General features: G+C 48.2%; 2 protein-coding genes and 1 long non-coding RNA gene across 7 annotated transcripts in view; 1 reads left to right on the top strand and 2 right to left on the bottom strand.

Moving 5' to 3' along the window:
• The first annotated feature begins 431 nt into the window (after window positions 1-431).
• TMEM37 (transmembrane protein 37) lies at window positions 432-9436 on the top strand. Of its 4 annotated transcripts, none has more exons than XM_082261965.1 (4): window positions 432-549; window positions 7133-7903; window positions 8564-8606; window positions 8736-9436. In XM_082261965.1, exons 1-2 carry the CDS (start codon window positions 529-531, stop codon window positions 7661-7663), a joined length of 552 nt encoding a protein of 183 aa, XP_082118091.1. In that variant the 5' UTR covers window positions 432-528; the 3' UTR covers window positions 7664-7903; window positions 8564-8606; window positions 8736-9436. The 4 variants fall into 4 exon arrangements, with proteins under 4 accessions (XP_082118091.1, XP_082118090.1, XP_082118092.1 ...); XM_082261964.1 differs by lacking the exons at window positions 8564-8606; window positions 8736-9436 and adding an exon at window positions 8090-8175 and having other exon boundaries at window positions 7133-7731; window positions 7775-7953; XM_082261966.1 differs by lacking the exons at window positions 8564-8606; window positions 8736-9436 and adding an exon at window positions 7955-7969 and having other exon boundaries at window positions 7133-7731; window positions 7775-7815.
• A 6873-nt stretch (window positions 9437-16309) lies between these two features.
• On the bottom strand, window positions 16310-17603 carry LOC309558307. 2 transcript variants are annotated; one of them, XR_014225421.1, is made up of 3 exons: window positions 17459-17603; window positions 16884-17242; window positions 16310-16408 (listed from the first exon to the last, which is right to left on the bottom strand). It is a non-coding gene; the product is annotated as an uncharacterized lncRNA (long non-coding RNA). The 2 variants fall into 2 exon arrangements; XR_014225422.1 differs by having other exon boundaries at window positions 16925-17242.
• Window positions 17604-18593: 990 nt separating this feature from the next.
• SCTR (secretin receptor) overlaps window positions 18594-27895 on the bottom strand; it is a 53138-nt gene continuing 43836 nt past the window's right edge. Inside the window, exons 12-13 of the mRNA XM_082261919.1 lie at window positions 24970-25011; window positions 18594-19172 (exon numbers count right to left, since the gene is read on the bottom strand). Coding sequence (XP_082118045.1) covers window positions 18987-19172; window positions 24970-25011 — 228 coding nt within the window. The 3' untranslated portion in view covers window positions 18594-18986. The remainder of the gene's footprint in view (window positions 19173-24969; window positions 25012-27895) is intronic.

Here is a 27895-nt window from a genome sequence, read left to right as displayed (position 1 = left end):
AGGGGGGATTGTATGGGGGGGATGTATGTGTAAGGGGGGGATTGTATGAGGGGTGTATGTGTAAGGGGGGGTTGTATGGGGGGGTTGTATGTGTATTGATCTGGTGATGGAAAGGTTACATTCTGATCTCTGTAATGAGTCCTGCAGGGGGGTCTCAGTTCTGCTGGAGGAGATTTGTGGGGTGGAGGAGACTTTCTGATATTATTGATCTTCTCCCTTCTGTGGAATTCTGAATAAAAAGAAGCAGAAAAACTGGAGCTCCATCCATTGTAATGTGTGTATATATATATATATACTTCCTCCTACACCCCAGTCTCACCCCTAACCTTCCCTTCCCTGCCCTTAGCTCGGCTCATCAGCTGCAATCATATCATTATTATTATTAGACTCCCCTTCCCCTCCTCCTCCCCCTCCCCCCCCCCCTCTCTCTTCCTGGGCAGAACTGCTGATTCAGCCACAATCCAGTTCCAACCCAGAATGTGACTGTCACCTGCCCAGTGCTGACACCCCAGGGGCCACTGCTGCAGGATGACTGCCATAGTGGTGCAGGTGAGTGGGGGAGGGGATGAAGGGGCTATAGTGGTAAAGGGGGGGGGGGGGTCTTCTGTCCAGAAAACTTTCTGTAAAGTTCCCAAAACTTTTCCCTGAACTCAGCAAGAGAAGTGAGACTCCAGAGAGGGGTGCCTGTTGTTTGTGTCTCTGTCCCTCTGTGGTAATGTTTTTATTTTCTCCATCTGTCAGTCTGTGACCCTCTGTTACTTTGTGTCCATCTATATCTGTCCCCCTGTTACTTTGTGTCCATCTATATCTGCCCCCTGTTACTTTGTGTCCATCTATAATCTGCCCCCCTGTTACTTTGTGTCCATCTATAATCTGCCCCCCTGTTACTTTGTGTCCATCTATAATCTGCCCCCCTGTTACTTTGTGTCCATCTATATCTGTCCCCCTGTTACTTTGTGTCCATCTATATCTGTCCCCCTGTTACTTTGTGTCCATCTATATCTGCCCCCCTGTTACTTTGTGTCCATCTATAATCTGCCCCCCTGTTACTTTGTGTCCATCTATATTTGTCCCCCTGTTACTTTGTGTCCATCTATATCTGTCCCCTGTTACTTTGTGTCCATCTATATCTGCCCCCCTGTTACTTTGTTTCATTGTGTTTTCACTTTGCAGGGGAATTTCCTCTCAGGTTAGTAAATGAGGTGAAGCTCTGCTGACTTCCATCATCCAATCACGTCCCAGCAAACTTCCTGTTTATTATTTGTTTACTTTTATATTTCTTATTTATTTACTGTTTATGATTTCTACAGTATTGAAAGTTTTTTTTTTATCTTTTATTTTCCTGGCATGTGATTGGTTGTTCTTTGCAGTGAACTGTCGCTACATTTATTAGGCATTGGGAAAAATGACTGAAAGCGATCAACTAATTTACTTTTATTAAATCGACCCCCGAAGTCCCTGAGTCCATCGCTCGATCCCCTTTGTCCATCTGTCCCTGTGTCCTTCGACCCCCCCCCCCCCGAGTCCCTGTGTCCGTCCATCCATCCCTCGATCCCCTTTGTCCATCCGTCCCCATGTCTGTCCTTTGACCCCAGAGCCCCCCCCCCAGTCCCCGTGTCTGTCCTTTGACCCCAGAGCCCCCCACCCCAGTCCCCGTGTCTGTCCTTTGACCTCCTGGAGTCCCCCCGGAGTCCCGCATTTAAAACCTCAGTAATTTTCTCTCCCATGTTACTTTGTCTCTGTCCACTTTCACTTTGCTTCTCTCTCTCTGTTCTTTTTGTTACTTTGTTTCTCTGTTGTAATTTTGTCCCTCAGTCTCTCTCTGTCCGGTTACTTTGTATCTTTTCCTGGTACTTTGGTGTTGTTTTTCCTAAAACTGGAGAGTGCAGAATCTGGCGCAGCTGTAGATGGGAGCCAATCAGCTTCCAGGGTTTTTTTTCATCAAAGCTTAATTGAAGAAGCTGATTGGCTGCCATGCACAGCTGCCTCAGATTCTGCACTCTCCAGTTTTAGTAAATCTCCCCACTATTGCATCGTCAGGTTTTCTCTTTGTCCCTCTGTCTGTCCCTGTGTCCCTGTTTGTCTGTCCTTGTGTCTATCCCTGTCCCTTTATCTGTCCCTGTCCCTGTGTCTGTCTCTATCCCTGTGTCCCTATGTCTGTCCCTGTGTCTGTCTCTATCCCTGTCCCTGTGTCTGTCTCTATCCCTGTCCCTGTGTCTGTCTCTATCCCTGTCCCTGTGTCTGTCCGCCGGTCCCTTCGGGACTTTTCTCAGCGATTGTTTTTCTCTTATTATTACGCAAGTTGTTTTGACAAAAAAACAAAGTGACGTTCGATGAGCCGGGGCACCTCTAGGGGCCGATTGCAACAATTGCAGCCAAATCTTAGAAAAACAAGTGACACACAGTGACTGCTCAGAGGCCCCAGTGCTGGCCCTTCAGGGTGGGGGATGGGTGAACCTGTCACTGGGAGGGGTGATGGAGGGTGTCAGGATGAGGAATTTAGGGGTGCGCATCAGTTAGTTTTACCCCCCTTTTTTTAAATTAATGTACCTTTTGTGAGCAGGCCGATCAATCAATCAATCGATCCACTGGGGTACAACCAGCCTGTCGAAAATGTATCAGCAATTATTGCCAGCAGCTTTTATAGCCGCCAGCAGCAATCATTGTGTTCTCCCGGTGGGGACGGCTCCCAGCCCCCCGCTAGGTGAGCACAATGGCGGCCATCGGTTCAGATTTGATCTTTTTAGTTTATTTGCCCTCTAAGGGAGAGGAGAGGCACCGGGGTCACCTGTAAAAGCCAAGAATTACACCGTAGCGCTCCCCACCCCCTGTTGGGGTAAGTAAAATACTTCTGAGGATTAGTCATGTGAAAAGTTTTGCTGTCGCTGAGAACTTGTAACCTTAAAGTAGATCCAATCTCATTATTTCTAGTTTTGGATGTTTTTTGTTGGCTGTCCCCCATTGAGGGGATTTCTCTTCACTTCCTGTCCAGAGACACCCCTGGAAGTGAGGGAAATCCCCACCTAGGTGTCCCCATTGGAAGATTTCCCTTCCATTCCTGCTCTAGTTACAACTCCCAATGTTTGGATTTCTCATCACTTCCTGTCTCAGTGACACCAGGACAAATAGAGAGGGTGGAAGGGGTTCAAACCCATTCATCTTCCATCCAAAACTATCGGATTCTACAAGCCGTCCGCACAGCGGGGTGACCTTGCAGCAGATTAATGATTGTCAGTTTATAGCAGGCCGGGCACAGATTGTTCTGCCTTTATAGGGCCAATCAGTGGCGGCATTGAAGGCTGAATCTACGATGGGGCAGAGGAGACGTTTACAACCCAATAATGTCAGTGCAGGAAAAGGTCACGGATATGACCATGTGACACGCGGGGGGGGCGAGAGAAACGTGACCATTATCACCCCAATTCCAACATCCACAGCCAACAACACTGACACCTACCCCCACCCCCACCTCCACCCCCACCCCTACCCCTACCTCCACCTCCACCCCTACCTCTACCCCTACCCCCACCTTCCCCTCCACCCCCACCCCCACCACAATTCCGACCACAGGGAAATTATTTACTGGAAATTCATCCACAGCCAACAACATTGACACCCCCCCCCTCCCCCATCCAGGGGTGGATCATTGAACATTGATCCCTGTATAAATTCCTCGGTGGCGGATCCATAGCACGCAGTGACCGCTCCATGTCAGGGTTCCTCCCAAAGTGAAATTTACTGACGGGTGCAATTTTTTTACCGACACAACTCGTGAAATTTACTGACATTCATAGTTTTTACATTCACTTAAAAAAAGTGCATAAAATGACCGTTTTCAGTGCAAATATCAATATTTAATCAATTCAGCCCCGGAAAGTTTTACCCCCCCTTAATGACCAGGCCATTTTTTGTAATACCACACTGAGTTACTTTAACTGACAATTGCGCGGTCGTGCTACACTGAACCCTAATACTATTTATGTGCTTTTTTTTTCCCCACCAATGGGTGGTATTTGATCATCCCTGCATTTTTTATTTTTTGCACCATAAAGAAAAAAAAGAGCGATAATTTTGAAAGGAAACAAACAATATTTTTTACTTTCTGCTATAAAACATCCAATAAAAAAAAATGTGAAATTTTATTTATTATTTTAGGCCAATTTTTCTATTTTGCTACATATTGTTGGTAAAAAAAAAAAAATCTCAATAAGTGAATATTGATTGGTTTGCCCAAAAGCTTATTGAATCTACAAACTATGGGATAGATTTATGGATTTTTTTTTTTTTTTTTTATTTACAAGTAATGGCGGCGATCAGAGATTTTTAATTTTTTGTGGGACTGCAACATTGTGGCAGACCAATCGAACACCTAACTGACACTTTTTTTTGGGACCAGTGACACTAATACAGTGATCAGTGATAAAAATATGCACTGTCACTGTACTAATGACACTGTCTGGGAAGGGATTAACAGGGGCGATTTAGGGGTTAAATGTGTCCCTAGGGAGTGCTTTCTATCTGTGGTGGGGGTGTGCTCTGACTGGGAGACGACAGAGATCCATGTTGCTGCTTAGCAGGAAGATAAGATCTCCATCCTCTCCCCTGAAAGAACGCCGTTCTGCCTCTCTCGGGAAAGATCGGCGGGTCCCGGTGGACATCACGTTCGCCAGACCCACTGATTGGCTCCTGCTGAGTCCAATCACAGTGGGAGCGGGTCGCTGGCAGCACGTGCCTCAGACCAGGAAGAAGGTGCAATGTACGGGTATGTCGGTTCCCGCACCCGAGCCACCCTGCCGCAGTGGGCGGTCTGGAAGCAGTTAAGCTACAAACATGTAACTAGTGCTATTGGCGAAGGAATAACAAAAGGCAAAAAAGAACATATTTCTTCATATACATGAAGGTCCGGTTACTATAAACCCAACACAGAGTTCCCCCATACATCAGAGTCTGCAGGGATCCCCTTTACAGTGTAAGGGGGGACTCTGGTGTAAAGGGGAACTCTGAAGTAAAGGAGGTCTCTGGCCACCAGAGATCCCCCCCCCCCTGCATTGCACAAGAGTCCAGTCCACACACAGAGCTCACCTTTACATCAGTTCACAAAGTTTTCTCTTACATCAGAGTCCACAGAGCTCCCCTTTACATCAGGGTGTGCAGGGTTGCCCCTTACAGTGAACACGGACTGTGATGTAAGAGGGTCTCTGGTCACCAGAGCGTTCTTCCCATCCCCCCCCCCCCACATAAGACTCTGCAGGATTCCCCCTTACAGTGCAACTCTGATGTATAGGGGAATGCTGTGGATCATGATGTAAGGGGGAATCCTGCACTCTGATGTAAAGGAGAATGCTGTGGTTCATGATGTAAGGGGGAATCCTGCACTCTGATGTAAAGGGGAATGCTGTGGATCATGATGTAAGGGGGAATCCTGCATTCTGATGTAAAGGGGAATGCTGTGGATCATGATGTAAGGGGGAATCCTGCACTCTGATGTAAAGGGGAATGCTGTGGATCATGATGTAAGGGGGAATCCTGCACTCTGATGTAAAGGAGAATGCTGTGGATCATGATGTAAGGGGGAATCCTGCACTCTGATGTAAAGGGGAATGCTGTGGATCATGATGTAAGGGGGAATCCTGCACTCTGATGTAAAGGGGAATGCTATGGATCATGATGTAAGGGGGAATCCTGCACTCTGATGTAAAGGGGAATGCTGTGGATCATGATGTAAGGGGGAATCCTGCACTCTGATGTAAAGGGGAATGCTGTGGATCATGATGTAAGGGGGATTCCTGCACTCTGATGTAAAGGGGAATGCTATGGATCATGATGTAAGGGGGAATCCTGCACTCTGATGTAAAGGGGAATGCTGTGGATCATGTTGTAAGGGGGAATCCTGCACTCTGACGTAAAGGGGAATGCTGTGGATCATGATGTAAGGGGGAATCCTGCACTCTGATGTAAAGGAGAATGCTGTGGATCATGATGTAAGGGGGAATCCTGCACTCTGATGTAAAGGGGAATGCTGTGGATCATGATGTAAGGGGGAATCCTGCACTCTGATGTAAAGCGGAATGCTGTAGATCATGTTGTAAGGGGGAATCCTGCACTCTGACGTAAAGGGGAATGCTGTGGATCATGATGTAAGGGGGAATCCTGCACTCTGATGTAAAGGAGAATGCTGTGGATCATGATGTAAGGGGGAATCCTACACTCTGATGTAAAGGGGAATTCTGTGGATCATGAGGTAAGGGGGAATCCTGCACTCTGATGTAAAGGGGAAATCTGATGTAAGTTGATCTGTGGTCACCAGAGTCCGCCCTTACATCAGAGTCCACAGAGTTCTCCCTTGCACTGTGAGGGGGAATTCTGCCGATTGAAATCCAGTATAGGGGAACTCTGAAGACACTGATTTATGGGGAACACTGGGAACTCTGTTGGGGGGGGGGGGACTTTGGTGACCACAGACCACCTTCCACAGAGTCAATAAGGTAAGGGGGGGGGGGGTTACTAATATATGAGGGAAACTTTTATATCAGTGCCCCTTACCTTAGTGTGTTGACTCCCCAGTTGCATCAGTGCCCCCCCACCCCAGACTGTGGCCTGGTTGTTACTGACCTCCTCTCAGGTGCACCACTGTGCCAGGTTATGCTCAGTCAGGCTTAGCGGTTCTGATTCGATCCTAATCCAGTCCAGTGTGATAGTCCGACTCCTCCCGTGACCCATCTTGGTGTTGTTGGCACCGTCCCTCTTGGCTCCCCCTCCAGTCTTCTTTTTGAATTCATAAAAAGGGCCAGGTAGCTCCATGACATCACTGTGTGCCCACCTCACCCCACCCCTCTGCCCCCCCGTCCAAGCATGGCGGAGCCCGTCCAGCTTTGTAACTGCAGATACGCAGATCTGAAGCCAACCCATGGCCATATTTTTTACAGGCAGCCGCTGTGGATAACGGACATTTATGAACAGTTTGTGTAACAGCCGAAATTTACAAACTGTTAATAAATTTACAGACAGTTGGCAACCCTGGTCCATATTCTTGTCTGGTGGGAATTAGTTGATTATTTTGGGATAATAAGATTGTTTGTCTCTGGGAAGGCCGTAACGCTCTGTTAACTCTCCCTTATTTCTGTCCTTGCAGCTGCGGAAGAAGATGGGTCCTCCGGTCAGATCCCAGAAGTTCTTCGAGACGTTCCTGCGAGTTCTGATAACGCTGAGCGCGGGAACAGCCATCGTCCTCTCCTCCATCTCCATCTGCGATGGGAATTGGCTCTCGGCCCCTGGACGGCCCCTCTTCGGGGTGTGGGACACCTGCACAGCTGACCGGAATCCACCGTGCTCTGAGGAGGCGGTCAGATTGAGCAAAGTGATGGTGGTGGTGCGAACCTCTGTGTGCCTGGCAGTGGTCTTGGCCATCTTCGGGTTGGAGCTGATGATGGTGTCCCAGCTGTTTGATGACAGCACTTCCCGCAAGAGGTGGGCCATGGGCTGCGCCATGCTGCTGGCCGCGTTCCTCCTGTCCTCCGTGGGGACGGTGACCTACGTCTTCCTGCTGAGAGACATCGCCATCTACGGAACCTTCACACTGACCTTCTGGGCCCAGTTCCTGGCTGTCTTCCTCTTCTTCCTCAATGCCATCAGTGGACTTTACTTGAATCGCTTGACAGCATGAATTCTGCCTGGGATAGAGGCGCCTCCTCCTCTGGGGCTCATCCTCAGCAGAACTGATAATTACAATAAGTGACTCCTCCTCTGGGGCCCAGCTGAACTCTGCAGCAAAAAGGTGACTCCCCTTCTGGGACCCAACAGGACTCTATAGATAAGAGGTGACGACTCCACTGGGGCCCAGCGGAACGCTACAGATAAGAGGTGCCTCGTCCTCTGGGGCCCAGCGGAACTCTACAGATAAGAGGTGCCTCCTCCTCTGGGGCCCAACCCCAGCAGAACTGATAATTACAATAAGTGACTCCTCCTCTGGGGCCCAACTGAACTCTACAGATAAGAGGTGCCTCCTCCTCTGGGGCCCAACCCCAGCAGAACTGATAATTACAATAAGTGACTCCTCCTCTGGGGCCCAACTGAACTCTGCAGAAAAAAGGTGACTCCCCTTCTGGGACCCAACAGGACTCTATAGATAAGGGATGCCTCCTCCTCTGGGGCCCAACGGAGATCTACAGATAAGAGGTGCCGCCTATTCTGGGACCCCGCGGAACTCTATAGATAAAAGGTGCCTCCTCCTCCTCTGGGCCCCAGCAGAGCTCTGCAGATAAGAGGTGACTCCTCCCCTGGGCCCCAGCGGAGCTCTGCAGATAAGAGGTGACTCCTCCCCTGGGCCCCAGCGGAGCTCTGCAGATAAGAGGTGACTCCTCCTCTGGGCCCCAGCGGAGCTCTGCAGATAAGAGGTGCCGTCTCTTTTGTGGCCTTCGGAACTCTATAGATAAAAGGTGCCGCCTCCTCTGGGCCCCAGCAGAGCTCTGCAGATAAGAGGTGACTCCTCCCCTGGGCCCCAGCAGAGCTCTGCAGATAAGAGGTGACTCCTCCTCTGGGCCCAGCGGAGCTCTGCAGATAAGAGGTGACTCCTCCTCTGGGCCCCAGCGGAGCTCTACAGATAAGAGGTGACTCTTCCTCTGGGGCCCAGCGGAACTCAATAGATAAGAGGTGCCTCCTCCTCTGGGCCCCAGTGGAGCTCTGCAGATAAGAGGTGACTCCTCCTCTGGGGCCCCATGGAACTCTGCAGATAAGAGGTGACTCCTCCTCTGGGGCCCCACGGAACTCTATAGATAAAGGATGACCACTTTTGGGGCCCCTACAACCTCCAGAGAGGACTGATTGGGGGAGGGAAATTCTTTCTATGCACTGAAGAGTGGACTGAACATGACGCACAATGGAGACTGAAATTTGATTTTTGTCCCCTTAATGGACGCCCGCTCTGCTCCACCCACACCACTCCGCCCAATCCCCTCTGCTTGGCCCACGAGGCTCTGCACCCAGTGCAGGACTGACCTCTCTGTACTGGACTGGAAGTCATTCCTTAATTATTCCCCATGTTGTTCCAGTCTGACACCCTGAGGAATACGTCGTGCCTGGCTCTGACTGCATTTTTCTGGGACCGCACAGATTTCTGGTTGGTGGATCTCCAACTGGAAACCCTTTGAGATGCTGAAGGACAAAGTCGCTATGTTTGGATTGCTTTGTGTGATATCCTGAGAGGGATACGAGGACTGCTATTCCTGGCCTCTTTCTGAAAATGCTGGCTGCCTGGCTGTCATGATCCTCTTGATTCAGTATTGTCCCTGACCCAGAACAAATATGCACTTTTCACTTTCTAATCTGCGGGCTGATTACAGTGGCCCTTTAGGTACAGAGGACAGCCAGGCAAAGAGCAATTTCATAAGATGACTAATGAAACCCTCGAATTCCTCTCAGTTTAGCTGAATCAAAATAAATTTCACAAAATTCACTAAAATCTGCTGTGACATCATTTACTATAAACGTCCGATCATTACAGCACTGAGCACAAAACTGGACCCCCCTCTGTCAGTACAGCATGTCAGTGACCTGGGATCAGGGGTGTCAGTTGGTGTCCTGGGATCAGGGGTGTCAGTATGTCAGTGACCTGGGATCAGGGGTGTCAGTGTTCTGGGATCGTGGGGGGGGGGGGGGGGAATTGTCAGTCGGTGTCCTGGGATCGGGGAATGTCAGTAGGTGCCCTGGGATTGGGGGGTGTCAGTTGGTGTCCCGGGATCAGGAGGGGGGTGTTGGTGTCCTGGGATTGGGGGGCTGTCCTGGGATCGGGAGGTGTCGATGTCCTGGGATCCAGGGGTTGTCCTGGGACTTGGGGGGGGGGGGGGTGTGTCGGTGTCCTGGTACTGAGGGGTGTCAGTGTCCTGGGATCGGGGGGTGTCGGTCAGTGTCCTAGGATCGGGGGATGTTGGCGTCCAAGGATCGGGGGGTGTCGGTGTCCTGGGATCGGGGGGTGTTGGGATCGGGGGGTGTCAGTCAGTGTCCTGGGATTGGGGGGTGTCAGTTGGTGTCCCGGGATCAGGAGGGGGGTGTTGGTGTCCTGGGATTGGGGGGCTGTCCTGGGATCGGGAGGTGTCGATGTCCTGGGATCCAGGGGTTGTCCTGGGACTTGGGGGGGGGGGGGGTGTCGGTGTCCTGGTACTGAGGGGTGTCAGTGTCCTGGGATCGGGGGGTGTCGGTCAGTGTCCTAAGATCGGGGGATGTTGGCGTCCAAGGATCGGGGGGTGTTGGTGTCCTGGGATCGGGGGGTGTTGATTGGTGTCCTGGGATCGGGTGTGTGTTGGTCGGTGTCCTGGGACCGGGGGGTCTCTTGGGATCCGGGGGTGTCGGTGTCCTGGGATCGGGAGGTGTCAGTCAGTGTCTTGGGACCGGGGGGTCTCTTGGGATCAGGGGGTGTGGGTGTCTTGGGAGGTGTCGGTGTCTTGGGATTCGGGGGTTGTCCTGGGATTGGGGAGTGTCGGTGTCCTGGGATCCGGGGGTTGTCTTGGGATCTGGGGGTGTCAGTCAGTGTCCTGTGATCGGGGGGGTGTCGGTCAGTGTCCTGGGATCGGGGGGTGGGGGTGTCGGTCAGCATCCTGTGACCGGGGGGGGGGTGTTGTCTTGGGATCGGGGAGTTGTCCTGGGATCTGGGGGGTGTCGGTGTCCTGGGATCGGGGGGTGTTGGGATCGGGGGGTGTCAGTCAGTGTCCTGGGATCGGAGGGGGGGGGGGGGTGTCGGTTGGTGTCCTGGGATCAGGGGGGGTGTCGATCGGTGTCCTGGGATCAGGGGGGGGGGTGTTGTCTTGGGATCTGGGGGTTGTCGGTGTCTGGGATCGGGGGGTGTCAGTCGTGTCCTGGGACCTGGGGGTCTCCTGGGACTGGGGGTGTCGGTGTCTTGGAATACGAGGGTTGTCCTGGAACTGGGGGGGTCTCGGTGTCCTGAGATTCGGGGGTTGTCCTGGTATCCGGGGAGGGGGTGTCGGTTGGGTGATTGCAGTAGAGGCGGACCTTGTGATTGCACCCCTTAGCTGTCAGGTTCAGCTTGTCCCTGGAAGTAAGGTTTGCAGTATCTCTGGGACAGAAGCCGGTATGGAGTGAATTTACGGAGCAAATCTGGATTGGATGTTTTTTCTTGTGTTTGGAAATTTATCTTTTCTATGTTGGGCTTCAAAAGCAAAAGAATGTAGAACTGTGAACCGGTACCAGAAGAGGAGGAGTCTGTAGAAAGGTCCCATTTGTATGGACTGTGGGGAATATACCGCCCATTGCACACAATGCAGATTCTTCCGTCAGAACATTGATTGATTGGAGAGCTGCTGGGATGTGCAGTGTAACCTTCAGTGCAGGCGCTGCTCCTCCAATCGCCATCATTGAGATATTGTGCAGCGCCGGGGTCCTGGTGACACTCTGGTTATGCGAACACACTCAGAGGGTGAACTGGATGGACTGGTGTCTTTTTTCAACCTTACCAACTATGTATCATAATATATATATAGTATCTCACAAAAGTAAGTACACCCCTCCCATGTGACAACACTGAAGAAATGAGACTTTGCTACAATGTAAAGTAGTGAGTGTACAGCTTGTATAACAGTGTAAATTTACTGTCCCCTCAAAATAACTCAACACACAGCCATTAATGTCTAAACCGCTGGCAACAAAAGTCAGTACACCCCTAAGTGACAATCTCCAAATTGGGCCCAATTAGCCATTTTCCCTCCCCGGTGTCATGTGACTCGTTAGTGTTACAAGGTCTCAGGTGTGAATGGGGAGCAGGTGTGTTACATTTGGTGTTATCGCTCTCACTCTCTCATACTGGTCACTGGAAGTTCAGCACCTCATGGCAAAGAACTCTCTGAGGATCTGAAAAAAAGAATTGTTGCTCTACATAAAGATGGCCTAGGCTATAAGAAGATTGCCAAGACCCTGAAACTGACCTGCAGCACGGTGGCCAAGACCATACAGCGGTATAACAGGACAGGTTCCACTCAGAACAGGTCTCGCCATGGTCCACCAAAGAAGTTGAGTGCCGTGCTCAGCGTGCATCCAGAGGTTGTCTTTGGGAAATAGACGTATGAGTGCTGCCTGCATTGCTGCAGAGGTTGAAGGGGTGGGGGAGGGGTCAGCCTGTCAGTGCTCAGACCATACGCCGCACACCGCATCAAATTGGTCTGCATGGCTGTCATCCCAGAAGGAAGCCTCTTCTAAAGATGATGGACAAGAAAGCCCACAAACAGTTTGCTGAAGACAAGCAGACTAAGGACATGGATTACTGGAACCATCTCCTGTGCTCTGATGAGACCAAGATAAACTTATTTGGTGTCAGGCGTGTGTGGGGGCAACCAGGTGAGGAGTACAAAGACAAGTGTGTCTTCCTACAGTCAGGCATGGTGGTGGGAGTGTCATGGACTGGGGCTGCATGAGTGCTGCCAGCACTGGGGAGCTACAGTTCATTGAGGGAACCATGAATGCCAACATGTACTGTGACATACTGAAGCAGAGCCATGATCCCCTCCCTTCAGAGACTGGGGGGCAGGGCAGTATTCCAACATAACGACCCCAAACACCTCCAAGATGACCACTGCCTTGCTAAGAAGCTGAGGGTAAAGGTGATGGATTGGCCAAGCGTCTCCAGACCTAAACCCTATTGAGCATCTGTGGGGAATCCTCAAACAGAAGGTGGAGGAGGGGAAGGTCTCTAACATCCACCAGCTCTGTGATGTCATCATGGAGGAGGGGAAGAGGACTCCAGTGACAACCTGTGAAGCTCTGGTGAACTCCATGCCCAAGAGGGTTAAGGCAGTGCTGGAAAATAATGGTGGCCACACAAAATATTGACACTTTGGCCCAATGTGGACATTGTCACTTAGGGGTGTACTGACTTTTGTTGCCAGCGGTTTAGACATTAATGGCTGTGTGTTGAGTTATTTTGAGGGGACAGTAAATTTACACTGTTATACAAGCTGTACACTCACTACTTTACATTGTAGCAAAGTCTCATTTCTTCAGTGTTGTCACATGAAAAGATAGAATGGGAGGGGTGTACTTACTTTTGTCAGATACTGTGTATACAGGAGCATCTCGCAAAATTCAAATATAATCAGAAAGTGAATTTATTTCAGTGATTCAATTCAGAAAGGTAATCTCCTATATTTTCTATAGATGTCACACACAGAGTGAGAGATTTCCAGCATTTCTTTCTTTTATTTTTGATGATTATGGCTTCCAGCGAGTGACACCCCAAAATTCAGCATCTCACCGACTCTGGAAAGTTTTGCATTTTATTTAGAAATGAAGGTCCCAGAGTCTGGAGGAGGAGCGGAGAGGCACAGAGTCTGGAGGAGGAGTGGAGAGGCACAGAGTCTGGAGGAGGAGTGGAGAGGCACAGAATCCCCGTTCCATGAGGTCCAGTGTGAAGTTCCCACAATCAGTGATGATTTGGGGGGGGGGGGGGCGTGTCATCTGCTGGTGTTGGTCCACCAAAGTCAGCTCCGCCCTCTAGAAGGAAATTCTAGAGCTCTTCATGCTTCCCTCTGCTGACCAGCTTTATGGAGATGCTGATTTCATTTTCCAGCAGGACTTGGCACCGCCCACACTGCCAAACCTACCAATACCTGGTCACATGATCATGGGATCACTGTGCTTGATTGTCCAGCAAATTCGCCTGACTTGATAGGAGTTTGACTTTCTGAATTGAATTACTGAAATAAATACATTTTTTGATGATATTCTTATTATATGAGATACAGCTGTGTGTATATATATATGTATGTAGTGTATAGCGGGGGCAGAAGTCGGGGTGAAGTACAATCCATATATAATTCGGATACACAGATACTTCCAGTGATCTCCAGCAGTGTCCTGGGCTGAGCAGCTGCACTGTGAACACCGGGGGGCGCTCTCTCAGCACCGGGGCCGTTCTGGGAACACGTTACATTTTTCTCATTGAATACAAAGCAATCTCTGATCAATAAACCCCTCCCCCACCTCCGATCATTTCTCTATAAATATTCAATGGATGATAATTGTGACTCTTCCTGCCCATCATTTTCTTTGGTTTTGTCTTGTATACATCTGGCTCACATGACATGACAAGGGAGGGGCCTATACATCTGGCTCACATGACAAGGGAGGGGCCTATACATCTGGCTCACATGAAGAGGGAGGGGCCTATACATCTGGCTCACATGACAAGGGAGGGGCCTATACATTTGGCTCACATGACAAGGGAGGGGCCTATACATCTGGCTCACATGACAAGGGAGGGGCCTATACATCTGGCTCACATGAAGAGGGAGGGGCCTTTACATCTGGCTTACATGAGGAGGGAGGGGCTTATACATCTGGCTCACATGACAAGGGAGGGGCCTATACATCTGATGTACATGAGAAAGTAGGGGCCTATACAGTTGGCTCACATGAAGAGGGAGGGGCCTTTACATCTGGCTTACATGAAGAGGGAGGGGCCTTTACATCTGGCTTACATGAGGAGGGAGGGGCCTTTACATCTGGCTTACACGAGGAGGGAGGGGCTTATACAGCTGGATCACATGAGGAGGGGGGACCTATAAATTTGCATCACATAATGAGGGCTGGGCTTATATAGCTGGATCACATGATGAGGGAGGGGCCTTTACACCTGGCTCACATGATGAGGGAGGGGCTTACACATCTGGCTCACATATTGAGAGAGGGCCTCATTCAGTTGGATCACATGAAGAGGGAGGGGCATAAACATCTGGATCTCATGAAGAGGGAGTGAACTATATATCTTGATCACGACGAAGAGGGAGGGGCCTATACATTTGGATCACATGAGGGAGTGGCCTATACATCTGGATCACATGAAGAGGGCGTGGCCTATACATCTGGATCACATGAAGAGGGAGGGGCCTATACATCTGGACCACATGAAGAGGAAGTGGCCAATACATCTTGATCACGACAAAGGAGGGCCTATACCTCTGGCTCACATGAGAAGGGAGGGGCCTATACATCTGGATCACATGATGAGGGGGGCCTATACATCTGGCTCACGTTAAGAGGGAGGGGCCAATGCATCTGGCTCACATGAAGAGGGAGGGGCCTATACATCTGGATCACATGATGAAGGAGGGGCCTATACATCTAGCTCACATGAAGAGGGAGGGGCCTATACATCTGGATCACATGATGAAGGAGGGGCCAATACATCTGGATCACATGATGAGGGGGGCCTATACATCTGGCTCACGTTAAGAGGGAGGGGCCAATGCATCTGGCTCACATGAAGAGGGAGGGACCTATACATCTGGCTCACATGATGAGGGGGGCCTTTACATCTAGATCACATGAAAAGGGTTGAAGTGACAATTGTGGGCGGTTCTCCCTCTAGTGACCCGTCACACCGCTGAGATAAAACCAATTGGCCGCACACTGCGCTGCTCTGAGAGGAATAGTAAAGCGCAGTCACTGTACTCACAATTCAGTTTATTGAATATCCACAAGATGGCGACATTCACATGTACAACATATAGGAACATCTCTACATCCAGATCCGCCATCATTGTCCGTATATCGAGGCGGCTGATTGGTTCCCTCTATAGGCAGATTAATAAAGGAGTCCTCCGCCTGCACACATTTCACTCTGCACCATATATACAGAACATCTGTTCAATGTTAAGGCGGAACTCCGGCTGTTGGGTGGATTCCCATCACTTCCTGTTCCAGAAACCACAACAGATCCACTGGGAAGCGATGCTGGAGCCTGAGGATTGGCTGTTATGGGGGGTGGGGGTCTCCCACAAGCAGGAGGGACACCTAGGTTAGTAATTTGAGGAGTTGCTGGGTGCTGTGTGTGGGCGGAGACAGCTGGATGTTCTCCAATCATCTGCTTCCATGTCCAGGTGTCATTTGTTGTGTCATCCACAATGTGTAACATTTGCACCCTCCTCGGCTCTGAGCATATAGAAAACATCCGCACAGCGTGATTCTTTATTGTGTGCAAATGATGGAACGATCGAATGTTATGAGGCTTTTCTATCTGCGGGACGGATGTTATTCTTATAAAAGAATAGACAGAATCAGAAAAATACCAAAAAACAGCCACTAGATGGAGCCGATGATCATAGCATTTATTTCTGATTGTCAGCGCCGTCTAGTGGCCATAATATGGTATTTCCCCGATTCACTCTGTTCTTATATATGAAGAACATCCGCCCAGGAGATAGACAGGCTGGTAACATTCGATTTGCCGACATTCACACAGAACAAATGTACACATTGTCACAGGAAAATATGTGTCATGTGACAGGAAGTGTCCAGAAGTGACTCCAGCCCCGGGACCCCTCTCTGCTCTGTACATCCGTCTACACATCTGTGGGAACCCTTGGGACCCCTCTCCGCTCTGTACATCCATCTACACATCTATGGGGACCTCCGGCCCCGGAACCAGTGTTAATTTCGTCGACTAAAACCGACCAAAACTTTTTCGTCGACTAACATAATTCAGATGACTAAAATACGACTAAAACTAAAATGGCATTTTAGTCAAAAGACTATAACTAAAACTAAATGAAAATTTAGATTTTGAATATTAGATTTTTCACTCCAGGACCAGCAGTATATATAATGAGTTTGGAAATTGTAGAGAAATGCTTAAATAATGCATTACAAATTACAATTGAACTACACCCATTCCATTATAGATGACTAAAATTAGCTTTAGTCGACTAAAATGTAAGACATTTAGTCGACTAAAATATACTGGAGTTTTAGTCGACTAAATACGACTAAAACTAAAACACTTGCAGAAGACTAATATGGGACTAAAACTAAAATGCCATTTTAGTCCTAAGACTAAGACTAAAACTAAATTGAAATTTGCTGCCAAAATTAACACTGCCCGGGACCCCTCTCCACTCTGTACACCCATCTACACATCTATAGGGACCTCCGGGACCCCTCTCCGCTCTGTACACCCATCTACACATCTATAGGGACCTCCGGCCCTAGGACCCCTCTCCGCTCTGTACATCCGTCTACACATCTATGGGGACCTCCGGCCCCGGGACCCCTCTCCACTCTGTACATCTATCTACACATCTATGGGGACCTCCGGGACCCCTCTCCGCTCTGTACATCCATCTACACATCTATAGGGACCTCCGGCCCTAGGACCCCTCTCCGCTCTGTATACCCGTCTACACATCTATGGGGACCTCCGGGACCCCTCTCCGCTCTGTACATCCATCTACACATCTATTGGGACCTCCAGCCCCGGGACCCATCTCCGCTCTGTACATACATCTACACATCTATAGGGACCTCCGGCCCCGGGACCCCTCTCCACTCTGTACACCCATCTACACATCTTTGGAGACCTCCGGCCCCGGGACCCCTTTCCGCTCTGTACACCCATCTACACATCTTTGGAGACCTCCGGCCCTGGGACCCCTTTCCGCTCTGTACACACATCTATGGGGACCTCCGGGACTCCTCCCTGTTCTATACACCTATCTACACATCTATGGAGACCTTCGGGACCCCTCCCCGCTCTGTACACCCATCTACACATCTGTGGGGACCTCCCGGACTCCTCCCTGCTCTATACACCTATCTACACATCTATAGAGACCTTCGGGACCCCTCTCCACTCTGTACACCCATCTACACATCTTTAGGGACCTCCGGCCCCCCTGACCCCTTTTCGCTCTGTACACCCATCTATACATCTATGGGGACCTCCAGGACTCCTCCCTGCTCTATACACCTATCTACACATCTATGGAGACCTTCGGGACCCCTCTCCACTCTGTGCACTCGTCTACACATCTATGGGGACCACGGGCCCTGAGACCCCTCTCTGCTCTTTACACCTATCTACACATCTGTGGGGACCTCCACTTTGCTCTGTAGACTTGTGGCCCCGGTGAGGTGGAGGGGGATCTCCCGGTTGGAGGTGTGAGTGGCGCTCTGCATGGATTTGGCGAGTTCAGACTTGCCGACTCTCGCAAGCTGATTAGAAGATTACATTAACCCTTCGCACTCCGCCGTCCCAGATCACAACAACTTCCCGTCATATTTTAACCTCACACACCTGGCAGGTTTTAGTCTGGAGGATCTCACATCGGTGATTGAGTCCCTAAAATGTCACATTGTTTGTCAGTCTGGAGGACCTCACATCGGTAGTTGGGCTGGAGATTCTCAGATTGGATGTCGGTGAGGAGGACCTCACATTGGTAGTCGGCCTGGAGGATCTCACATTGGTTGTCGGTGGGGAGGATTTCACATTAGTAGTTGGCCAGGGGATTCTCACATTGGTTGTTAGTGAGGAGGATCTCGCATCGGTAGTTGGCCTGGAGGGTCTCACATTGGTTGTCGGCCTGGAGGGTCTCACATTGGTTGCCAGTGAGGAGGATCTCACTTCCTTAGTTGGCCAGCAGAAACTCACATTGGTTGTCGGTGAGGAGAATCTCACATTGGTTGTCGGTGAAGAGGATCTCACATCGGTAGTCAGTCTGGAGGATCTCACATCGGTAGTTGGTCTGGACAATCTCACACCAGTTGATGGTCAGGAGGATCTCACATCGGTAATCAGCCTGGAGGAAGTCACATCAGTAATCGGCCTCGAAGATCTCACATGGGTTGTCGGTCGGGAGGATCTCACATGGGTTTTCGGGCCTCCAGTTCTTACAGATTACAAGGTAACATCTTTGTACCTTCACTGCTGACATGACTTTATATTAGGGGCCCCCAATTCTGGTTGGAGGGCTTCTCCCATCCTCCTCCTCCTGTTGAATATTCAGTTCACCTCCTTCTGTCCCGTATTTCCGGTGGAGAAGGTTGGGAATCTGCAGATGTTGGTGGGGAAATCTCAGGAATAATAGAAGATGAGGCTGATGTGTGATCTGACGTCTGTGCTGCTCCCACAATAGTGATCCGGTAGATATGGTTGGTTGGGCGGCGGTGGAGCGCTCGCTGGGTGCCACCAGATCGCGGCGGATCTCCTCTAATCAGATGAGGCTGGTCATGGGGGTGGCAGAGGATTTCCTGGACTCCCTCTGGCTGCTGCGGCTGACCTGCACCACCTGGGTGAGGACGCTTCCCCCGTTACTGACAGTCGAGTGTTTATGCTGCCTCAACCAGAAGTATTTCCGGAGGTGATATCTGCGCCATTTCCGCTGGATCTCAAACTGGACCTGGGGGATGGGAGGAAGGAGATGTCAGAGGGGTGCTGAATACGAGACGTGCGAACAGCGAGAGATTCTATCTTTATAAATCAGGATGAGCAAAGGCACGACTTCTCCCACAAATTAATGTAAAAATTTACAAATTTTGGTAAAATGTCATCATTTTGGTGAATACACTGAAATCAATGGGGAGGGGGGATTGAGGGGGGATGGGGGTCTTTTAGGGTTTAATGAGCTCCCATTTGGACCCATCTGCACCTCCATGTTGGATTATGGTGTGATTCATTTGGAATGGCACCCCAACGCAAAAAGGCAATGCACCCTCATTGTGTAACACTGAAACAGATGGTAGTACATTGCAGCAAAAGAAATCACCCCCCCCCCCCTCCCATAAATAAAGATAAAACATCACATTTCACCCAATCAGCTTAAAGCGACACTGGAGATTTCTTTACCGTACATCACGGGACACAGAGCCATATTCATTACTATACGGGTTATACGCCACCTTCAGGTGAATGGACACTGGCAACCAATCAGACAGGGAGTCCCCCTATATAACCCCTCCCACACAGGAAGTACCTCGGTTTTTCGCCTTGGCGCATGCGCAGTACTACCGCAAACAGCGCGATTTTTAAAGGAAGTGTTTTCAACGCGCAAGCCTCTGGCTGGAGGGACACAGAGCAGCAGCAGCTGGGTTGTGTGAGTCACTGCGGGTGCATGTTTACTGGCACAGACAGGTTCTGTATCTTTGGGATAATCAGTGCTGTGTGTGATAATCTGTATAGCTTGGCACAAGCCTCGATTACACTAAAATTAGTACCTCAAGTTTGTCTTGCCTGAGAGCAATGTCCTCCTGAAAGAGGAGAGGGGGCACAGCTGGAAGGGGCACTGTGGTGCCGCCGTCAGGACTTAAAGATCCTAGCCGTGCTTCCTCTGTGTTTTCCTTCCCTGAGGCCAGAGGCGACTAGCCAATCAGAGCCATTACGGTTGTCAGCCATAGTAGCCACATCCGGTACTTCTGTCACAACCTACGTCACTAAGGAGGATTTGGCATCGGCGTTAGGCGGCCTTGAGGGTAAGATCGCAGGCATGATTGCAGCTTCTCAAGGAGGGAGGAAACGTGATAGATCCCCCTCACCTGAGACACCCCCTGATTTAGTTCAGGATTGGGCAGAGGATGTGGAAGAAGTAGCTGTAAAGGACCCGATAGAAGATCAAGCTGAGGTTTCCACTTCTGGGGAGTCAGGATCTGGGGAGTCATTCTCAGGCCTCTCAATCCCACAGATTGTTGGTTCAGTCTCTCACTGAAATGGTCCGGTTTGGATACAAATTACCTCCCTTAGAGATGTCTGAAGTCTCTTTTTCCTCTCTAGGCTCATTGCTCCCTCCCCATAGTCCTCAGGATCTTCCCTTACATCGGCTCTTGGAGCAGCTAATGTATGCTGATTGGGGTCATCCTGATAGGATTTCACTATTGTATCCTATGGAGGAAAAGTTCATGAGAAAATGGAATATACCTTCTGTGGATGCGGCCATTTCTTCTGTTAAAAAAAGTTTAACTTGTCCTGTGGATAAAGTCCAGGTTTTTAAAGATCCAGCTGATTAAACGTTGGAATCGTTACTAAAAGCCTCCTTTGCTGTTGCTGGGTCTGCGATACAACCAGCAGTGGCAGCTATAGGAGTTTGTCAGTCTTTAAAGACTGTTTTAAACGAGTTTCCAGGACGGTTCCTTCTCAAGGAAAGTCTGTGGAAGATTTCAGAGATCCATCTCGCACTTTATGTTTTGCCGTGGATGCTCTTAAAGATTTCATACAGTAAACGTCACAGTTTTCTCTTTTGACCGTTCATATGTGCAGAATCCTATGGTTAATAAGCTGGTCTGCGGAATTACCGTGTAAAAAGTTGCTGGCCTTCCCTTTCGTGGAGAACTCCTATTTGGTGATCTGGATAAAAATATCCAAAAGATTTCAGGGGGGAAGAGTGCATTGCTACCTGTTAAGAGGAAAAGCAAACGTCCTTCTTTTAGGATACCCAACCATCAGACCCCCAGTGCTACTATTCCAAGGCAGTTGCAATGGCCTCAGCCATCTGAATCCAGAACCAAGGGCAAGGGCAGAAGAAACCCTGGGCACAGAGATCTACCAAGTCTACCTCTAAGCCTACCTTGTGAAGGGGCGCCCCCACTCAATCGGGCGGGGGGAAGGCTGCTATTGTTCTCGAAGGTATTGGTTGAAATAATTTAGGACAACTGGGTTATTTCCACTATCTCACAGGGATACAAACTGGAATTTTCGGATGTTCCCACATCCTCAGTTTGTAAAGTCAAACATTCCTGCAGATCCTCTAAAAAGAAGATCTCTCTTTCTGGCTCTGGACCATTTAAGGTCCCAAAGAGTGATTAGAAGTGCTGGAGGATGAAAGATTCAGAGATTTTTACTCAAACCTTTTCGTAGTCCCCAAGCCAAATGTGAGACCTTTTCTGGATCTCAAAGCTCTGAACCAGTTTCTGAACATTTGCACTTTCTAAATTGAGTCAATTTGCTCAGTCATGGCCTCCCTGCAGGGAGAGGAATTTCTATCATCCATAGACCTCAAGGATACATACCTTCACGTGCCTATTTTTCAGGCCCATTAAAGGTTTTTACGCTTTGCAGAAGAAAAACGTAATTTTCAGTTTGTGGCCCTGCCCTTCGGGTTGGCCATGGCTCCAAGAGTGTTCACAAAGATCCTAGCTCCAGTAATGGCCGCTCTAAGGTCTCAAGGGATATCAGTAATAGGATATATAGATGATCTATTGCTAATAGATCAATCGGCTTCAGCTCTAAGTCAAAAAGACAGTACAGTTCTTAGAACGTCTGGGTTGGATTCTGAACTTGGCAAGGTCAGCATTACAGCCGGTCCCATGTCTGGAATATCTTGGCTTCCTTGTGGACACGATACAGGCAAAGGTATTCTTGCTATCAAGAAAGGTCACAGACCTGAAGAATCTGGTTACATCCGTAAGAAGGCAAAGGTATCCCTCTGTACGTCTTTGCATGAAGTTATTAGGGAAGATGGTGTCCTCATTCGGAGCAGTTTCCTTATGCTTAATTCCATGCCAGACCCTTACAGAACAACATTCTTTTAGCATTGACCAAAAAGGTCCTGGACTGGCGCATGTCTCTGGTACCAAGTGTATGTCAGAGTCTAAATTTGTGGTTGTTAACCAGAAATTTGGAAAAAGGGAAATCCTTTCCTCCAGTAGTCTGGAAAATAGTGACTATAGATGCCAGTTTCTCCGGTTGGGGAGCCGTTCTGGAGGGAGCCACTGTCCAGGGAAAGTAGTCTTGGGCAGAGGAAAGTCTTCCCATCAATGTCTTGGAAATCTAAGCAGTCTGTCGGGCTTTAACGTACTAGATGCTCAGATTTCTGGGTTACCCTGTCAGGGTAAAATCCAACAATGCCACTGCTGTGGCTTTTATCAACCATCAGGGAGGCACCAAATGTCAGTCAGCCCAGAAGGAGGTGGATATCATCCTATCCTGGGCAGAAACATTTGTTCCATGCCTATCAGTGGTTTTCAATCCAAGAACAGAAAACTGGCAGGCAGACTTTCTGAGTAATCAACAGAATTTTCAGGGGAAATGGTCCTTACACCCCAAGATCTTGGCATTGATCTGCCAATGCTGGGGATCCCAGATGTAGATCTGTTAGCATCCAGGTTCAACAACAAGCTGAAAAGATTTGTGTCCATGACCACAGATCCACTCGCAGTCGGAGTGGATGCCTTGGGGACTCCTTGGGAGGAGTTTTCCCTGATCTATGCCTTTCCTCCGGTTTCGCTGCTACCACGTCTGTTACGGAGAATCCAGCTAGAGGGGAAACCAGTAATCCTGGTAGCCCCAGCATGGCTAAGGAGGTTTTGTTATACACAAATTAAAAAATTGGCAGTGGCAAGGCCTTGGGTTCCGCCACTGCGTCTGGACCTGCTCTCTCAAGGTCCGATATTTTACCCTGCTTTACAGTCTCTAAATGTGACAGCTTGGCTATTGAAATCTTAATTTTAAAGGAGCTGGGTGTATCTGGCCCTGCAGTTTCTACCCTGATAAATGCTAAAAAACCTTTAGAAGCAATTATTTCAGCGTCTGGAAATCCTACATTACCTGGTGTGAGGCCAGGAAATGGCATCCCCGCAAGTATATCATCGGGGGAGAATTCTAGCCTTCTTTCAAGTAGGGGTAGATATGAAATTAGCTTTAGGCACTCTTCTTACAAGTAGGGGTAGATATGAAATTAGCTTTAGGCACTATTCAAGGTCAAATCTCAGCCTTGTCGTTTTTTTTCCAGAGACCGATCGCTTCGCATTCTATGGTTCAAACCTTCATTCAAGGAATGTTACGTTTGCTTCCACCAGTGAAGCCATCATTGTGTCCTTGGGATTTAAATTTGGTGTTGGCAGTTTTACAGAAACAGCCTTTTGAGCCCATGGGGCATATTCCCCTGGTTCTTCTAACCAGAAAAATTGGTCTTTTTGATAACTTCAGCCAGAAGAATATCGGAACTAGCAGCTCTTTCTTGTAAAGAGCTATTCTTGATTTTACATCAAGATAGGGTGATTTTATGTCCTCACCCAGGTTTTTTGCCCAAGGTGGTGTCCACCTTTCATTCCAATCAGGACATTATACTACCTTCCTTTTTCCTGATCCTCACTCAGAAGAGGAAAAGTTATTACATTCTCTTAAAGTAGTATGTGGACTTAAGATTTACTTGAAAAGGTCGGCACTGAATCGTAAGACCGATCTTATGTTTGTGCTGCCAAAAGGGCCCAAGAAAGGGCAGGCAGCGTCTAAGTCTACGATTTCTCATTGGATTCGCCAAGTTATTACCCAGGCGTATGGTTTAGTAGGAAAGGTTCCACCTTTTCCTGTAAAGGCACATTCTACCAGAAGAGTTGGTGCCTCTTGGGCAGTTTGCCATCAGGCTTTTATGGCTCAGATTGGCAAAGCTGTGACTTGGTCATCGGTGCATACGTTCCCTAGATTCTATCAAGTTGATGTTAGGACCCAGGAGGAGTCTGCATTTGGCCGCAATGTTCTGCAGGCAGCGGTGTAGAGCTTTTGTGGTCAGATGGCGGTATTTATGGTGTCCCCCTCCCCTCAGATGCATTGCTATGAGACGTTCCATATAGTAATGAATATGGCTCTGTGTCCCTTGATGTACGATAAAGAAATATGGATTTTTTTTCTAAAGCTTACCTGTAAAATCCATTTCTTGGAGTACATCACGGGACACAGAGGTCCCTCCCCTCTTCTATGGGGTATTTATTGCTTGATACAAAACGTAGGTACTTCCTGTGGGGGTGGGGTTATATAGGGGGACATCCTGTCTGATTGGTTACCAGTGTCCATTCACCTATAGGTGGTGTATAACCCATATAGTAATCAATATGGCTCCGTGTTCCGTGATATACTCCAAGAAATGGATTTTACACGTAAGCTGAAGAAAAACTCCATATTTTTGCATTCAGTATAATCGGTAATATGTCAGTAAATCAATTCAACTGAATTGTTCCTCTAATCCCGATTTATGAAGTGGAAAATGAAGCACTGAGCCGACCCATCCCGACCCCCCCCCCCATCAGAAATATGATTGGCGCTCTTTGTGTTGCAGATATAAGATATTCAATTGATTGTAGACAGATTGGAGGGAACACACAAAGGTGTGAATGAGACCAAAAACTATCAATTTTCATATTTTCCTCTTCACATCATTGGGCGCTCAGAGCCGTATAATAAATGTCGCTGGATTTGGGGTCTCCACCTACCTCTCCATTCAGGAAGCAGTAGAGTATGGCCACCACGAAGCCCTGAGAACACAGACAAATAACGGGTATTAGAACCAAACTCTCCTCCCAGTGCCCCTCCCCCCTCATATCACTTCAGGTCTAATTCACTAAACTAACTCCAGGATAAAGATCCTTAGTTCCAGCCAATAGATCATTAGAAGATCACAGTCACATGGCTGGAAGTAAAGATCCTTATCCATGTGTTAGAGCTTTGTGAATTCAGAATGTTAGTACGAATCAGAAGAAACTTGTATAGTGAGATGAGAATAGAATCCAATAATATAAATGTAAAAATGATCAATACATAGGAGGAGGAGTCACACAAGGCCCCTCCCCCTGCAACTCAGCAGTAAATGACTAACAAAATGTGAAAGAAGAATTTTATCCAGAAATATCTCTGAAATATAGAAACAGACATCATTGAGATGGAGTATAGAGACCATGTAGGTGGAATATAGAGACCATGTAGATGGAATATTGAGACCGTGTAGATGGAATATAGAGACCATGTAGAAGGAATATAGAGACCGTGTAGAAAGAATATAGAGACCATGTAGATGGATTATAGAGACCGTGTAGAAGGAATATAGAGACCGTGTAGAAGGAATATAGAGACCGTGTAGAAGGAATATAGAGACCATGTAGATGGAATATAGAGACCGTGTAGAAAGAATATAGAGACCATGTAGATGGAATATAGAGACCGTGTAGAAAGAATATAGAGACCATGTAGAAGGAATATAGAGACCATGTAGAAGGAATATAGAGACCATGTAGATGGAATATAGAGACCGTGTAGAGGGAATATAGAGACCATGTAGAAGGAATATAGAGACCATGTAGAAGGAATATAGAGACCATGTAGATGGAATATAGAGACCGTGTAGATGGAATATAGAGACCATGTAGATGGAATATAGAGACTGTGTAGAAGAAATATAGAAACCATGTAGAAGGAATATAGAAACCATGTAGAAGGAATATAGAGACCATGTAGATGGAATATAGAGACCGTGTAGAAGGAATATAGAGACCGTGTAGAAGGAATATAGAGACCGTGAAGATGGAATATAGAGACCGTGTAGAAGGAATATAGAGACCATGTAGATGGAATATAGAGACTGTGTAGAAAGAATATAGAGACCATGTAGAAGGAATATAGAGACCATGTAGATGGAATATAGAGACCGTGTAGATGGAATATAGAGACCATGTAGATGGAATATAGAGACTGTGTAGAAGAAATATAGAAACCATGTAGAAGGAATATAGAAACCATGTAGAAGGAATATAGAGACCATGTAGATGGAATATAGAGACCGTGTAGAAGGAATATAGAGACCGTGTAGATGGAATATAGACACCATGTTGATGTAATATAGAGACCGTGTAGAAGGAATATAGAGACCGTGTAGATGGAATATAGAAACCATGTAGATGGAATATAGAGACCATGTAGATGGAATATAGAGACCGTGTAAATGGAATATAGAGACCGTGTAGATGGAATATAGAGACTGTGTAGAAGGAATATAGAGACCATGTAGAAGGAATATAGAGACCATGTAGATGGAATATTGAGACCGTGTAGATGGAATATAGAGACCGTGTAGATGGAATATAGAGACCATGTAGATGGAATATTGAGACCGTGTAGATGGAATATTGAGACCGTGTAGATGGAATATAGAGACCGTGTAGATGGAATATTGAGACCGTGTAGATGGAATATAGAGACCATGTAGATGGAATATAGAGACCATGTAGAAGGAATATAGAGACCATGTAGATGGAATATAGAGACCATGTAGAAGGAATATTGAGACCATGTAGAAGGAATATAGAGACCATGAAGAAGGAATATAGAGACCATGTAGAAGGAATACAGAGACCATGTAGAAGGAATATAGAGACCGTGTAGAAGGAATATAGAGACCATGTAGAAGGAATATAGAGACCGTGTAGAAGGAATATAGAGACCATGTAGATGGAATATAGAGACCGTGTAGAAGGAATATAGGAACTTTGTTGATGAAATATAGAGATAGTAGAATAAAGAGTCATTGCAGCTTATAATTCTGCAGGCAAGTTATTTGCAGTGCCGGGGTTTAGGGTGACATTACTAATCATTATAGACTGCCTACTTCAATTTTCATCAATTTCCTACAGAATCACCGTCATGAATACTTAAGGGTGTATGGGGTGTACAGAGTGTATGGGGTGTATGGGGTGTACAGGGTGTACAGAGTGTACAGAGTGTATGGGGTGTATGGAGTGTACAGGGTGAACAGAGTGTACAGAGTGTATGGGGTGTATAGGACATATAGGGTGTTCGGGTGTATGGAGTGTACAGGGTATGTGGGGGTGTGTAGGGTGTGTGTGGGATGTACAGGGTGTGTGTGGATGTGTAGGGTGTGTGTGATGTACAGGGTGTGTAGGGTGTGTAGGATTTGTAGGGTGTGTGTGATGTACAGGGTGTGTAGGGTGTGTGGGATGTACAGGGTGTGTAGGGTGTGTGGGATGAACAGGGTGTGTAGGGTGTGTGGGATGTACAGGGTGTGTAGGATGTGTGGGATGTACAGGGTGTGTAGGGTGTGCGTGATGTACAGGGTGTGTAGGGTGTGTGGGATTTACAGGGTGTGTAGGGTGTGTGGGATGTACAGGGTGTGTAGGGTGTGTGGGATGTACAGGGTGTGTAAGGTGTGTTGTATGTGTAGGGTGTGTAGGGTGTGTTGTATGTGTAGGGTGTGTGGGATGTACAGGGTGTGTAGGATGTGTAGGGTGTGTGGGATGTACAGGGTATGTGGGATATACAGGGTGTGTAGGGTGTGTAGGGTGTACAGGGTGTGTAGGGTGTGTAGGATGTGTAGGGTGTGTAGGATGTGTGGGTGTGTTGTATGTGTAG

This window comes from Pelophylax lessonae (genome assembly GCF_965119305.1).
Source record: "Pelophylax lessonae genome assembly, chromosome: 6".
Lineage (NCBI taxonomy): Eukaryota > Metazoa > Chordata > Amphibia > Anura > Ranidae > Pelophylax > Pelophylax lessonae.
Note: the sequence above shows the minus strand (reverse complement) of the source record. Positions and strands in the feature narration are given on the sequence as shown.